The sequence below is a fragment of the Colossoma macropomum genome, unplaced genomic scaffold (assembly GCF_904425465.1).
Source record: "Colossoma macropomum unplaced genomic scaffold, Colossoma_macropomum, whole genome shotgun sequence".
Lineage (NCBI taxonomy): Eukaryota > Metazoa > Chordata > Actinopteri > Characiformes > Serrasalmidae > Colossoma > Colossoma macropomum.
Window position 1 is genome coordinate 3909437 of NW_023494808.1, and position 12438 is coordinate 3921874.

Genomic DNA, 12438 nt, shown 5'->3' on the forward strand with positions numbered 1-12438 from the left:
CTCACCCAGTGGCAGCAGTGTGGTGGTGGAATGTAACACTGGCATATTGCGGCTCCCCCTGCTGGTCAGTGCTGGTCACTTCATCATTCTGAATACTGACTGTAGCATACAGACCATCATCAGCTCCAGAGTCAGCAGAAGCAACAGCCTGTACAGGTCTGGATGTGCTGTGTGTGATGGTGGTGTAGAGGACATCATCCTGAGAGTGAAGAGTTCATGGAGAACAGTTTAAATGTCTAATGTTCTGAAAATCTGACAGAAAAGTCTCCTATTTGACACATACTCTTTTGAATATGTTCTTTTCTGTGGTTCTCAAATCATAAACAAATACAGCCTGCAAGTAAAACTGTCACCTACTAGTGGACATGAATTGTGGTCATTTGGATTGTGGCTAAGTTTCCTGTATTTTATTGTACTACACTAAAGCTGTGTCTTAATTCTGTAGTTTTCTTTCTAGGTATCAGCACTGGCTATTGTTACTGGCAATGTCTGAGCTCAAGAGTCATTTGGACTCTATTGTACTTGCTAGGATACATTCTCTAAGTGTATAAAAATGCCTTTGTAAGGTAGTCTGGATAAGAGTGTCTGCTAAATGTAATGAATATTTATGTACCTGTTTTGGCTCACTGTGATTAGTTCCAGCTGCTCTTTTCTTCATTCTGTGAAAACAGGACAAAACAATGAATGTGTTCTAATTACTCTAAGGGCAAAATCATTGTTATCTGTTAATACATTGCTACATATGCAAAGAAGTTGTTTATTCATACTGTGGGATTTTTTTTTTATTATTTACTGACCTGCAGATGCAGATTAAGGCAGTAATAAGGAGAAAGCTTCCTCCTCCCACTGCAATCCAAACTACAGACAAACTCTGACCTGCAGAGAAGATCATTTTCACCATCACTTTAGTCTGACATTGTTTTAAAAGAGGACACTAAAAAACACCACCTACTCTTAACAGTGACCATCACAGTTCCATTCAGAGCTGCAAGGTCATTCTGAGCTTCACAGTAGTACAGTCCAGTGTGGTCAGCAGTGATGTTGATGATGCTGTAATTCTGTCCAGAGCCTACAGGTGAGGTTCCACCTTCTTTAAACCAGGTGTAGATCTTCACAGGTGGGTTTGCATCACTGCTGCAGGTCAGATTCACTGAACTGCCCTCCACTATTTCACCAGAAGGACTGATGGACACTGAGACATTCTTTGGAGAATCTACAACAGATAAAAAATTTAAAAGATATAAGATCTTAATGTATACTAAGTTTCTTAATACTTTAACTCACATGCAACATTAATCTGCACAGCAGTGGAGTTTCTCTCTCCATGTTCATTCCGACCCTGGCATGTGTATTCTCCACTGTCCTCAGATCTGATGTTGGGAATGCTGTAGGTTTTTCCTTCTCCTACTGATGTTGATCCCTTAAACCAGGTGTAGATCTTCACAGGTGGGTTTGCATCACTGCTGCAGGTCAGAGTCACTGAACTGCCCTCCACTATATCACCAGAGGGACTGATGGACACTGAGATGTTCTTTGGAGGATCTACAACAGACAAGCAAAAAAAAAAAAAAGTCTAAGAGAAAGACTTCGCCCTTTTGAATTCTCTTTGGTATTTCTGTTTTGAAAGCTTTCATGGTTTTATTAGTACTTTGAACGTTTTGACTCTGCTCATGGTTTTGTGTGTTTTGACATTTGGAGATTGTTAAGTGAATAATCCATCAAAATTTTGTGCACATCATTCTAGCTCTCTATTATTGTGCTCTTATCATACTTTATCAAGAAAATAGCTGTAAGCAAACTTCTCAATATAATAACTGGTTAAATTACTAGATGTTAATAATAATAATAATAATAATAATAATAATTAATTAAAAAAAAGCATTCCAGAGCACTTGTCTTTGTGTATTATGCCTCATAACACTGTGCTCTGCGCTTAACAGAGCACTGAGATAAATCGACTCTTTATTGTGAAGTAAAGGTTACCGTTTAAGTAAACACTGTATTTCATTAGATTTGCTTAACAAGCATTTGTTTAGTCAAGTCAAGTCAAATTTATTTATATAGCGCCTTTTACAACAGATGTTGTCACATAGCAGCTTTACAGAGAATCCGGGTCCACGCCCCCAGTGAGCAAGCCTTGGCGAAAGTGGCAAGGAAAAACTCCCTTAAAAGGAGGAAGAAACCTCAAGAGGAACCAGACTCAAAAGGGGCACCCATCCTCCTCTGGTTGACACCAGTTGACAGCACAATAGTGTTTTATTGAGATGATTATCAAGATATCATTAGAAAATTAGCCCTTAGCTGTAAATGAAGAACCTTCAAATATACATTTAAATATTTATGCTCTCTGCAGAGTACTGCCAGTGTGTCTGTGTGCTGAGCCTTGTATCCCCTCATTAACTGGATTTATGGTTTACTTGTATTTACATCTGAACTCTTGCACTTTGCCCTTTTGAATTCTCTTTGGTACTTCTGTAAATGAAGAACCTTCGAATATACATATTTAAATATTTAATCCATTTTAATCTTACATATTAATGCAAAATTTGTAATTATGAATTTATTAAGAATTAATTAAAGCCCCAGGTAATCTAAAGGCTTTGGAGCGAGTGATGGAAACTGATACACTCTTTGGATGATCTTCAACAAAAGAAAAACAATGAAAAGAAATAATATTTTAGTGTTTACTAAGTTTCTGCTAAGCTTGTTAATACTTTAACATCAACTCACATGTAACATTAATCTGCACAGCAGTGGATCTTCTCTCTCCATGATCATTCCGACTCTGGCATGTGTATTCTCCACTGTCCTCAGATCTGATGTTGGGAATGCTGTAATTTTTTTCTTTGCCTACTGATGTTGATCCCTTAAACCAGGTGTAGTTCTTCACAGGTGGGTTTGCATCACTGCTGCAGGTCAGGTTCACTGAACTGCCCTCCACTATTTCACCAGAGGGACTGATGGACACTGAGACATTCTTTGGAGGATCTACAACAGACAAGCAAAAGTCTAAGAGAAAGCACTTAATGAAGCCTAAAAAACAAAACAGAGCCTAAAGTTCTGCCTCTGAAATTTCATTGTAAATCGAAATGTTTTTTCTAACACTGTTAAACTGGTCACAGTGCTGAGTTCAGCTCTGCTGATGTTAAACAATACCTAGCATAAAAAAAACATTTTCTACTGAACCTTTGTTTGTGTATGTCAGCTGTAATATCCACTCTTGACACTAGAGGTCAGCCTCACCTGAGTTCCGAACTGTTTCCTAGTAATGCCTTGATCTCATTCACCTACAGCTCATCTCCCTCACTTTATCAGGCCCACACCATCATATGCTCTCTGCAGAGTACTGCCAGTGTGTCTGTGTGCTGAGCCTTGTATCTCCTCATTAACTGGATTTATGGTTGACTTGGATTTACATCTGAACTCTTGCACTTTGCCCTTTTGAATTCTCTTTGGTATTTCTGTTAGGTTGTTAAATCTATCATGGTTTTATTAGTACTTTGAACTGTTTTTGACTCTGCTTATTTTGGTTTTGTGATTTTTGACATTTGGAGGCCTTTGTTAAGTGAATAATCCATCAAAATCTTGTGCACATCATTCTATGTTTCTATTATTGTGATCTTATCATACCTTATCAAGAACCTAGCTGCAAACAAACTTCTGAATATAATAACTAGCTAAATAACTGGATGTTCATTTAAAAATCCTAAATAATAAAAAATAAGTGTTTCCAGAGCACTTTTCTTTGTGTATTATACCTCATAACACTGTGCTGTGCCCTTAAGTGAAGAGTGAGATAAACTGACTCTTTATTGTGAAGTAAAGGTTACCATTTAAGTAAACATTGAATTTCATTAGATTTGCCTAAGAAGCTTTCATTTAATGTTTTATTGAGATGATTATCAACACATCAGTAGAAAATATGCCCTTAGCTATAAATGAAGAACCTTTGAATATACATTTAAATATTTAATCCATTTTAATCTTACAAATTAATGCAAAATTTGTAATTATAAATTTATTCAGAATGAATTAAAGCCCCAGGTAATCTAAAGGCTGTGGAGCGAGTGATGGAAACTGATACACTCTTTGGAGGATCTTCAACAAAAGAAAAACAATGAAAAGAAATAATATTTTAGTGTTTACTAAGCTCTGATGTTGGGAATGCTGTAGGTTTTTCCTTTTCCCACTGATGTTGATCCCTAATCCGCTGGATTGGTGCTAAATAAGAATCGGGGTGCTAATTTGGTGACAAAAAGTACCGATAAAGTGCAAGTTTTTCTACTAAACTGTCCTGTTATCATATGATAATATGTTCATTGTTATATAAAAAGTAAAAAAAAAATAAAAATTGATGAAATGACTGCAATAAACAGTGATGGGTGACCGATGTTCTCCTTATTCAGTGGTCCATGTTAGCTTGGAAACAATATCGTACTCTAAAGGAACTACATTTTCCTTAAGTTATTTTCTGAAAAAAACTGTGTATTTGATCATGTTATGTTGGCCACCATTCTATTACATTTTAATCACATGGAAGGGAGTTTTAGGCACTCCACATTGTGCCTAAGAACACCTTTACCCATGATAAAATTGCAGTAACATGCCTGGCCTCTCGTGGCTTATTGCTTTAATAAGCCTGAATAATAAAGATTTTAAGGGGTTAATACTTAAACATTAACTTACATGTAACATTAATCTGTACAGCAGTGGAGTTTCTCTGTCCATTATCATTCCGACTCTGGCATGTGTATTCTCCACTGTCCTCAGATCTGATGTTGGGAATGCTGTAATTTTTTTCTTTGCCTACTGATGTTGATCCCTTAAACCAGGTGTAGTTCTTCACAGGTGGGTTTGCATCACTGCTGCAGGTCAGATTCACTGAGCTGCCCTCCACTATTTCACCAGAGGGACTGATGAAGACTGAGACACTCTTTGGAGGATCTACAACAGACAAGCAAAAAGGAAAATAAATCTATCAGAAAGCACTAAATGGAGCCTAAAAATAAAACACAGACTAATAAATCATCAATAACATACAGAAAACATTTAAATACACAGCAGTGGAGTTTCTCTCTCCATTATCATTCCGACTCTGGCATGTGTATTCTCCACTGTCCTCAGATCTGATGTTGGGAATGCTGTAATTTTTTTCTTTGCCTACTGATGTTGATCCCTTAAACCAGGTGTAGTTCTTCACAGGTGGGTTTGCATCACTGCTGCAGGTCAGAGTCACTGAACTGCCCTCCACTATTTCACCAGAGGGACTGATGGACACAGAGACATTCTTTGGAGGATCTACAACAGACAAGCAAAAGTCTAAGATAAAGCACTTAATGAAGCCTAAAAAACAAAACAGAGCCTAAAGTTCTGCCTCTGAAATTTCATTGTAAATCGAAATGTTTTTTCTAACACTGTTAAACTGGTCACAGTGCTGAGTTCAGCTCTGCTGATGTTAAACAATACCTAGCATGAAATAAACATTTTCTACAGAACCTTTGTTTGTGTATGTCAGCTGTAATATCCACTCTTGACACTAGAGGTCAGCCTCACCTGAGTTCCGAACTGTTTCCTAGTAATGCCTTGATCTCATTCACCTGCAGCTCATCTCCCTCACTTTATCATGACCCACACCATCATATGCTCTCTGCAGAGTACTGCCAGTGTGTCTGTGTGCTGAGCCTTGTATCCCCTCATTAACTGGATTTATGGTTGACTTGGATTTACATCTGAACTCTTGCACTTTGCCCTTGTGAATTCTCTTTGGTATTTCTGTTAGGTTGTTAAATCTGTCATGGTTTTATTAGTACTTTGAACTGTTTTTGACTCTGCTTATGGTTTTGTGTTTTTTGACATGAGCCTTTGTTAAGTGAATAATCCATCAAAATCTTGTGCACATCATTCTATGTTTCTATTATTGTGATCTTATCATACCTTATCAAGAAAATAGCTGTAAACAAACTTCTGAATGTAATAACTAGCTAAATAACTGGATGTTCTTTAAAAATCATAAATAATAAAAAATAAGCATTTCCAGAGCACTTTTCTTTGTGTATTACACCTCATAACACTGTGCTGTGACCTTAAGTGAAGAGTGAGATAAACTGACTCTTTACTGTGAAGTAAAGGTTACCATTTAAGTAAACATTGAATTTCATTAGATTTGCCTAAGAAGCTTTCATTTAATGTTTTATTGAGATGATTATCAACACATCAGTAGAAAATATGCCCTTAGCTGTAAATGAAGAACCTTTGAATATACATTTAAATATTTAATCCATTTTAATCTTACATATTAATGCAAAATTTGTAATTATAAATTTATTCAGAATGAATTAAAGCCCCAGGTAATCTAAAAGCAGCGGAGGGACTGATGGAAACTGATACACTCTTTGGATGATCTTCAACAAAAGAAAAAAAATTAAAAGAAATAATATTTTAGTGTTTACTAAGATCTGATGTTGGGAATGCTGTAGGTTTTTCCTTTTCCTACTGATGTTGATCCCTAATCCGCTGGATTGGTGCTAAATAAGACTCGGGGTGCTAATTTGGTGACAAATGTACTTATAAAGTGCAAGTTTTTCTACTAAACTGTGCTGTTATCTTATGTTCATTGTTATATAAAAAAGTAAAAAAAAAATAAAACATGATGAAATGACTGCAAAAAATAGTGATGGGTGACCGACGTTCTCCTTATTCAGCAGTCTATGTTTGCTTGGAAACAATATCGTACTCTAAAGGAACTAAATTTTCCTTAAGTTATTTTCTGAAAAAAACTGTGTATTTTATCACTTTATGTTGGCCACAATTCTATTACATTTTAATCACATGGAAGGGAGTTTTAGGCACTCCACATTGTGCCTAAGAACACCTTTAGCCATGATAAACTTGCAGTAACATGCCTGGCCTCTCGTGGCTTATTGCTTTAATAAGCCTGAATAATAAAGATTTTAAGGGGTTAATGCTTAAACATTGACTTACATGTAACATTAATCTGCACAGCAGTGGAGTTCCTCTGTCCATTATCATTCCGACTCTGGCATGTGTATTCTCCACTGTCCTCAGATCTGATGTTGGGAATGCTGTAATTTTTTTCTTTGCCTACTGATGTTGATCCCTTAAACCAGGTGTAGTTCTTCACAGGTGGGTTTGCATCACTGCTGCAGGTCAGAGTCACTGAACTGCCCTCCACTATTTCACCAGAGGGACTGATGGACACTGAGACACTCTTTGGAGGATCTACAACAGATTAAAATTTTAAAAGATATAAGATCTTAATGTTCACTAAGTTTCAGCTACATTCAAGTTTACCTCTTAAATGGCCAGGGTCCACCACCAGGCCCAAAGTTTTATTACACACTTCTGTTACATGAGAGTAGCTCAACCAGATTGGCTGTGTATTTACTGTATATTACAAAACGGATAGCTCTGGTCCTAAAATCTGATTTGCTGAGCTGTATTTGGAGCCGTTGTAAAACCCATGATATACGCACACCTATGTCTGCCTCACAGCAATGAATTGTATATCACTATACATATTGTATATTACTAAGGCCTGGAAAAAACTCTAATGTTGCTAATGGTCTAAGCTCTGACTCTAATGCTGCTTGCATAGAGCAGCAAATATACTAATGAACTAGGAATCCATTGTTTGTTTAAACTGAGGTGCTCACAACTTAAGTTTCTAACTAGATTTAGGCTGGTCAGCTAGCTAACAGGCTAAAAGAAAAAAGATAGACAACACCCTAAACATCTCCATCATTACTATCACAGGCTTAGATTAAAGTACTTTCTGTATAATGAACTGTAAAATAGCAGTATGAACATAGATATCACTAGAATGGATTGCACACTGCAAATGTTTGTGTTTCAGTCAGAAGTAGTGTCAAACCCAGGCTGAATCCCAAATGGCTCTGTATTTCCTAAATAGTGTGCTTCAAGCCTCTACAGCCAAATAGTGCATCATTTATTGAGTATGGATGTGGCTGAGTCCCAAATGACTATTTCTTAGCAATTATTTGCACCACTGGGGCGAGGAATCCAGTATTTAAATCCTTACATCGTGCACTATGTAGGGAGCCATTTGAGATTCAGCCCCAGCACAAGAAGACGGCTGCTGCTGGATTGGTGCTAAATAAGACTCGGGGTGCTAATTTCAAGACCAAAATGTACTTACAAAGTGAACGTTTTTCTACTAAACTGTGCTGTGATCATATGTTCATTGTTATATAAAAAAGTAAAAAAAAGAAAAAATAATAATAAAAAATGATGAAATGACTGCAATAAACAGTGATGGGTGACCGACGTTCTCCTTATTCAGCAGTCTATGTTTGCTTGGAAACAATATCATACTCTAAAGGAACTACCTAAACTGTGTATTTTATCACTTTATGTTGGTCACCGTTCTACAACATTTTATCCCATGGAAGGGAGTTTTAGGCACTCCACTTCACGTTGTGCCTCAGAACACCTTTACCCATGATAAAATTGCAGGAAAATGCATGGCCTCTCGTGGCTTATTGCTTTAATAAGTCTGAGTAATAAAGATTTTAAGGGGTTAATGCTTAAACATTAACTTACATGTAACATTAATCTGCACAGCGTTGGAGTTTCTCTCTCCATGTTCATTACGACTCTGGCATGTGTATTCTCCACTGTCCTCAGATCTGATTTTGGGAATGTTGTGGGATTTTCCTTCTTCTACTGATGTTGATCCCTTAAACCAGGTGTAGTTCTTCACAGGTGGGTTTGCATCACTGCTGCAGGTCAGAGTCACTGAACTGCCCTCCACTATTTCACCAGAGGGACTGATGGACACTGAGACATTCTTTGGGGGATCTAAACATAATTAAATAATCAGTTAATTTGTTTGTTATACAGGTTTGCATAAATCTGAAACATTATTTACAAAGTTGAATATTATGCTTAGGTTCTACAAATGCTCCAATCAAATAAGACAACAAACAGTTAACCAAGCCCCAAAAAAGCTCGGATACATTTGATAAGTTCTACTTTGGTTTGCTTTGGGAAAAAAATGGCATGACTTACATCTGACTCTGAGGTTGTGAGCAGTAGAGTTAAGTTGATGTCCTCTTACAGCACAGCTATAACTGCCTGCATCCTCACTGCTGACTGTCTGCAGGTGGAGCTGGTTGTTCTTGATGGTCTTTGTGGTTAAAGGACGTCCATTTTTGTACCAGATGAATGTTGGGTCAGTCAGATTGCAGGTGGTTTTACATGTCAGATCTGCTGTTTCTCCCTCTGTCACTTCTTCAGGAGTTTCTACATGGAGCTCTAAGACAATAAGAGGACCATCAGATTAGAAGAGAAAAGCTGTAAAGACAGTGGACTTTATTTTTCATAGTTAGAAATGAGTGTATAAACAAGGGCAGATTTATTAGTCCTGAATGATGTATGATCCTCTGTACTTCTCATTCAGGAAACTGTTGTAGGCAGATGAAAAAAAAATAGTGATTTGGGTGCAATTGATAAATCAGCTTCAGTGCAAGTAAACAAGTGAGTACCTTATTTAGATATCATTTGCAACAGGCAACACCACCAATTTGCCTCATAAATATGCAATCTTCATAACATGTGCCCAAATTTCTGTAGATGTTTTGATAGCGAGCCAATAAAACAAAATCTTCAGCAGATCATGGATCATAGCTGAATTTAGGTTTGAGCCTCAGGTCCACTGTTCCCCCTACTGGTCAAAGATTGAATATACTGATAGTCTTAAGTTCACAACAGTTGAAACAAATATAATGTGAAATCAACAAAATATAACCATTTTTCAGATGGAAAAGTGATTTGATTTTGGAGTGTGATTATGTTTTATAAAACACTGAGTGACAACAGTGTAATATAAGAGCTTCTACTGTAGTATAGTGGTGCTTGACAATTTGTGAACCCTTTTCTATATTTCTGCATAAGTTTGACCGAAATCTTCAAAAATATCAGACTTGATTATTTAATTTTTGAGGACAAAAATCTAATATTACAGATCTGTGAGTGGCAAAAGTGTGTGAATCTTTAGGATTAACAGATAATTTGAAAGTAAAATTAAAGTCAGGTGTTTTCAATCAATGGAATGGCTATCAGATGTGAGTGACCACCCTGTTTTATTTAAAGAACAGAGATCTATCACAGTCTGATCCTCAAAACACATTTGTGGAAGCATATCATGGCACAAATAGATTTCTGAGGACCTCAGAAGAAGAGTTGCTGATGGTCATCAGTCTGGAAAAAGTTTCAAAACCATCTCTAAAGAGTCTCCATCAATCCACAGTCAGACAGATTATGTACAAATGGAGGGAGTTCAAGGTCACTGTTACGCTCCCCAGGAGTGCATGGCATGTCATAGTCTACAAGGTCACAAAGGAACCCAGGGTGACTTCTAAGCAGCTAAAGACTTGTCTCATAGAGGCTAATGTTAATGTTTATGAGTCCACCATCAAAAGAACACTGAGCAACAGTGGTGTGCATGGCAGGGTTGCAAGGAGAAAGTCACTGCTCTCCAAAAAGAACATTTCTTCCCATCTGCAGTTTGCTAAAGATCATATGCACAAGTCAGAAGGCTACTGGAACAATGTTTTGTAGATGAATGAGACTAAAATTGAGAAGCATTTATTGTTTGGAGAAAGGAAAACACTGCATTTCAGCATAACAACCTTATCCTATCTTGCTGCATTTGGGCCAGGACAGCTTTCCATCATTACTGGAACAACGAACTCTGAATTGTACCAGCAAATTCTAAAGGAAAATATCAGGACATCTGTTTGTGAGCTGAAACTCTACCAAAGAATGTTTAAAGCAGAATAAAAATAATGTTTTGGAATGACCAAGTTAAATTCCTGACCTTAATCCTATAGAAATGATGGGGGAGGACCTGAAGAATTAGTTCGTGGGAGGAAACCCACCTACATAACACAGTTGAAGCTGTTTTGCACAGATGGCTAAAATTCCACCAATCTGATTTGCAGGACTAATCAACAGTTACCGGAAATGTTTAACTGCAGTTATTGCTGCACAAGGGTGTCACACCAGATACTGAAAGCAAAGGATGACAGACTTCTCTCTCTCACAGATCTGTAGTATTGAATCATTTTCCTCAATAAGTAAATGACCAAGTATAATATGTTTGTCTCATTTGTTTAATTTGATTCTCTTTTTCTGCTTTTAGGACTTGTGTGAAGGTCTGAGGCACTTTTAGTTCAAATTTATGCAGAAATATAAAAAGTTTCAAGCACCACTGTAGATGAAGGATTTGTTTATATCATTGTATATGTAAAAAATATATTGTATTGATGTTATAAACAGTAATCCAAATCAGGCCTTTTAAATATTACACCCAGATTTCTGCACACTTCTACCAGACATGAGTTGGATCATAACATTTTGTGAGTGTTTATATATGTAACAAATTAATGCTTTCCATGATTTGACATGGATGTGGTTGAAAGGAAAATAAGCAGATAAACTGAATCAGGTGTAAGAACAGAGAAAATGTTGTAGGAGTGAATCAGAACAGAAGCTGAACATCATTAGAGCAGATTAATAAAATCAGTGATGATAAAACAACATGAATATTCAGAGCAGTCATGAATAAGAAACATTACTCTGAAACCAGAGCTGTGTCTTATAGCTGGACAATGGGATGATTAACTCACCTGTAACTCTGAGCTGAACTCCAGGTGTAGCTGCCCATTTTTCTTTTTCTTCATTTGTTATGATTCTGAAACAGTACTGATGTTCATCCTTCTTCATTACATCACTCAGTTTGAGGGAGAAGTGTTTCTGTTCATCAGTTAAACACTCAACTCTGCCTGAATAATCTGGGTCTTCAGACAAATCAGTCGGCTCCACACCCTGAACTAGATCTATGTCCCAAAAAGTCTCTGTCACTGTAAGACGCTCTGGATGAGTATAAGTTCCGTTCATAAAAACTGTGGATCCTTTTAAAGCACATATTTCCTGTTGGTTGTACTTCACACTCCACTCTGCTCCAAAAGCTCCTGAAACATATGATGCATGAAAGAGCTGATTACAGAGTCTGGAGCCCATAAGACAGTCAGAGTTACTGTAGCTTACAGCTTCACTTCTCTCCTCTCTAACTCCAGCAGCTTCTCTACAACACTGAGCTGATTCTGAGAGAAACCACAAACCAACAAACACTGACTCACCAACGATCATGAGTAGAAAGATCAGAGGAAGAGGAGGAGCCATTCTCAATGACCTCATCACAGCAGCCTGGAAGGTATTTTTAGTTAAAGACATTATTAGATGAAATGTTTCCAGATCTTCATCCAACTTCCTTTAGAAATGAAATGCTTTTAATGCCGACACAACAATGTCTGTGTTGTAACTAATCAATAATTGTTTATCAGTTACTATGTCTTATGGTAACCTGACTGCAAAGAACAAAAACTTACTATATAA

General features: G+C 37.1%; 1 protein-coding gene and 1 long non-coding RNA gene across 2 annotated transcripts in view; both read right to left on the reverse strand.

The window, feature by feature from the left end:
- Nucleotides 1–12225, reverse strand: part of LOC118797739 (B-cell receptor CD22-like) — a 32854-nt gene extending 20629 nt beyond the window's left edge. Inside the window, exons 1-8 of the mRNA XM_036557006.1 lie at nt 12183–12225; nt 11670–12014; nt 9049–9294; nt 8581–8838; nt 2731–2988; nt 1285–1542; nt 966–1213; nt 6–199 (exon numbers count right to left, since the gene is read on the reverse strand). Coding sequence (XP_036412899.1) covers nt 6–199; nt 966–1213; nt 1285–1542; nt 2731–2988; nt 8581–8838; nt 9049–9294; nt 11670–12014; nt 12183–12225 — 1850 coding nt within the window. The remainder of the gene's footprint in view (nt 1–5; nt 200–965; nt 1214–1284; nt 1543–2730; nt 2989–8580; nt 8839–9048; nt 9295–11669; nt 12015–12182) is intronic.
- Nucleotides 4820–5623, reverse strand: LOC118798418. Its single transcript, XR_005006007.1, has 3 exons — nt 5554–5623; nt 5041–5298; nt 4820–4944 (listed from the first exon to the last, which is right to left on the reverse strand). It is a non-coding gene; the product is annotated as an uncharacterized LOC118798418 (long non-coding RNA).
- Nucleotides 12226–12438: the final 213 nt, after the last annotated feature.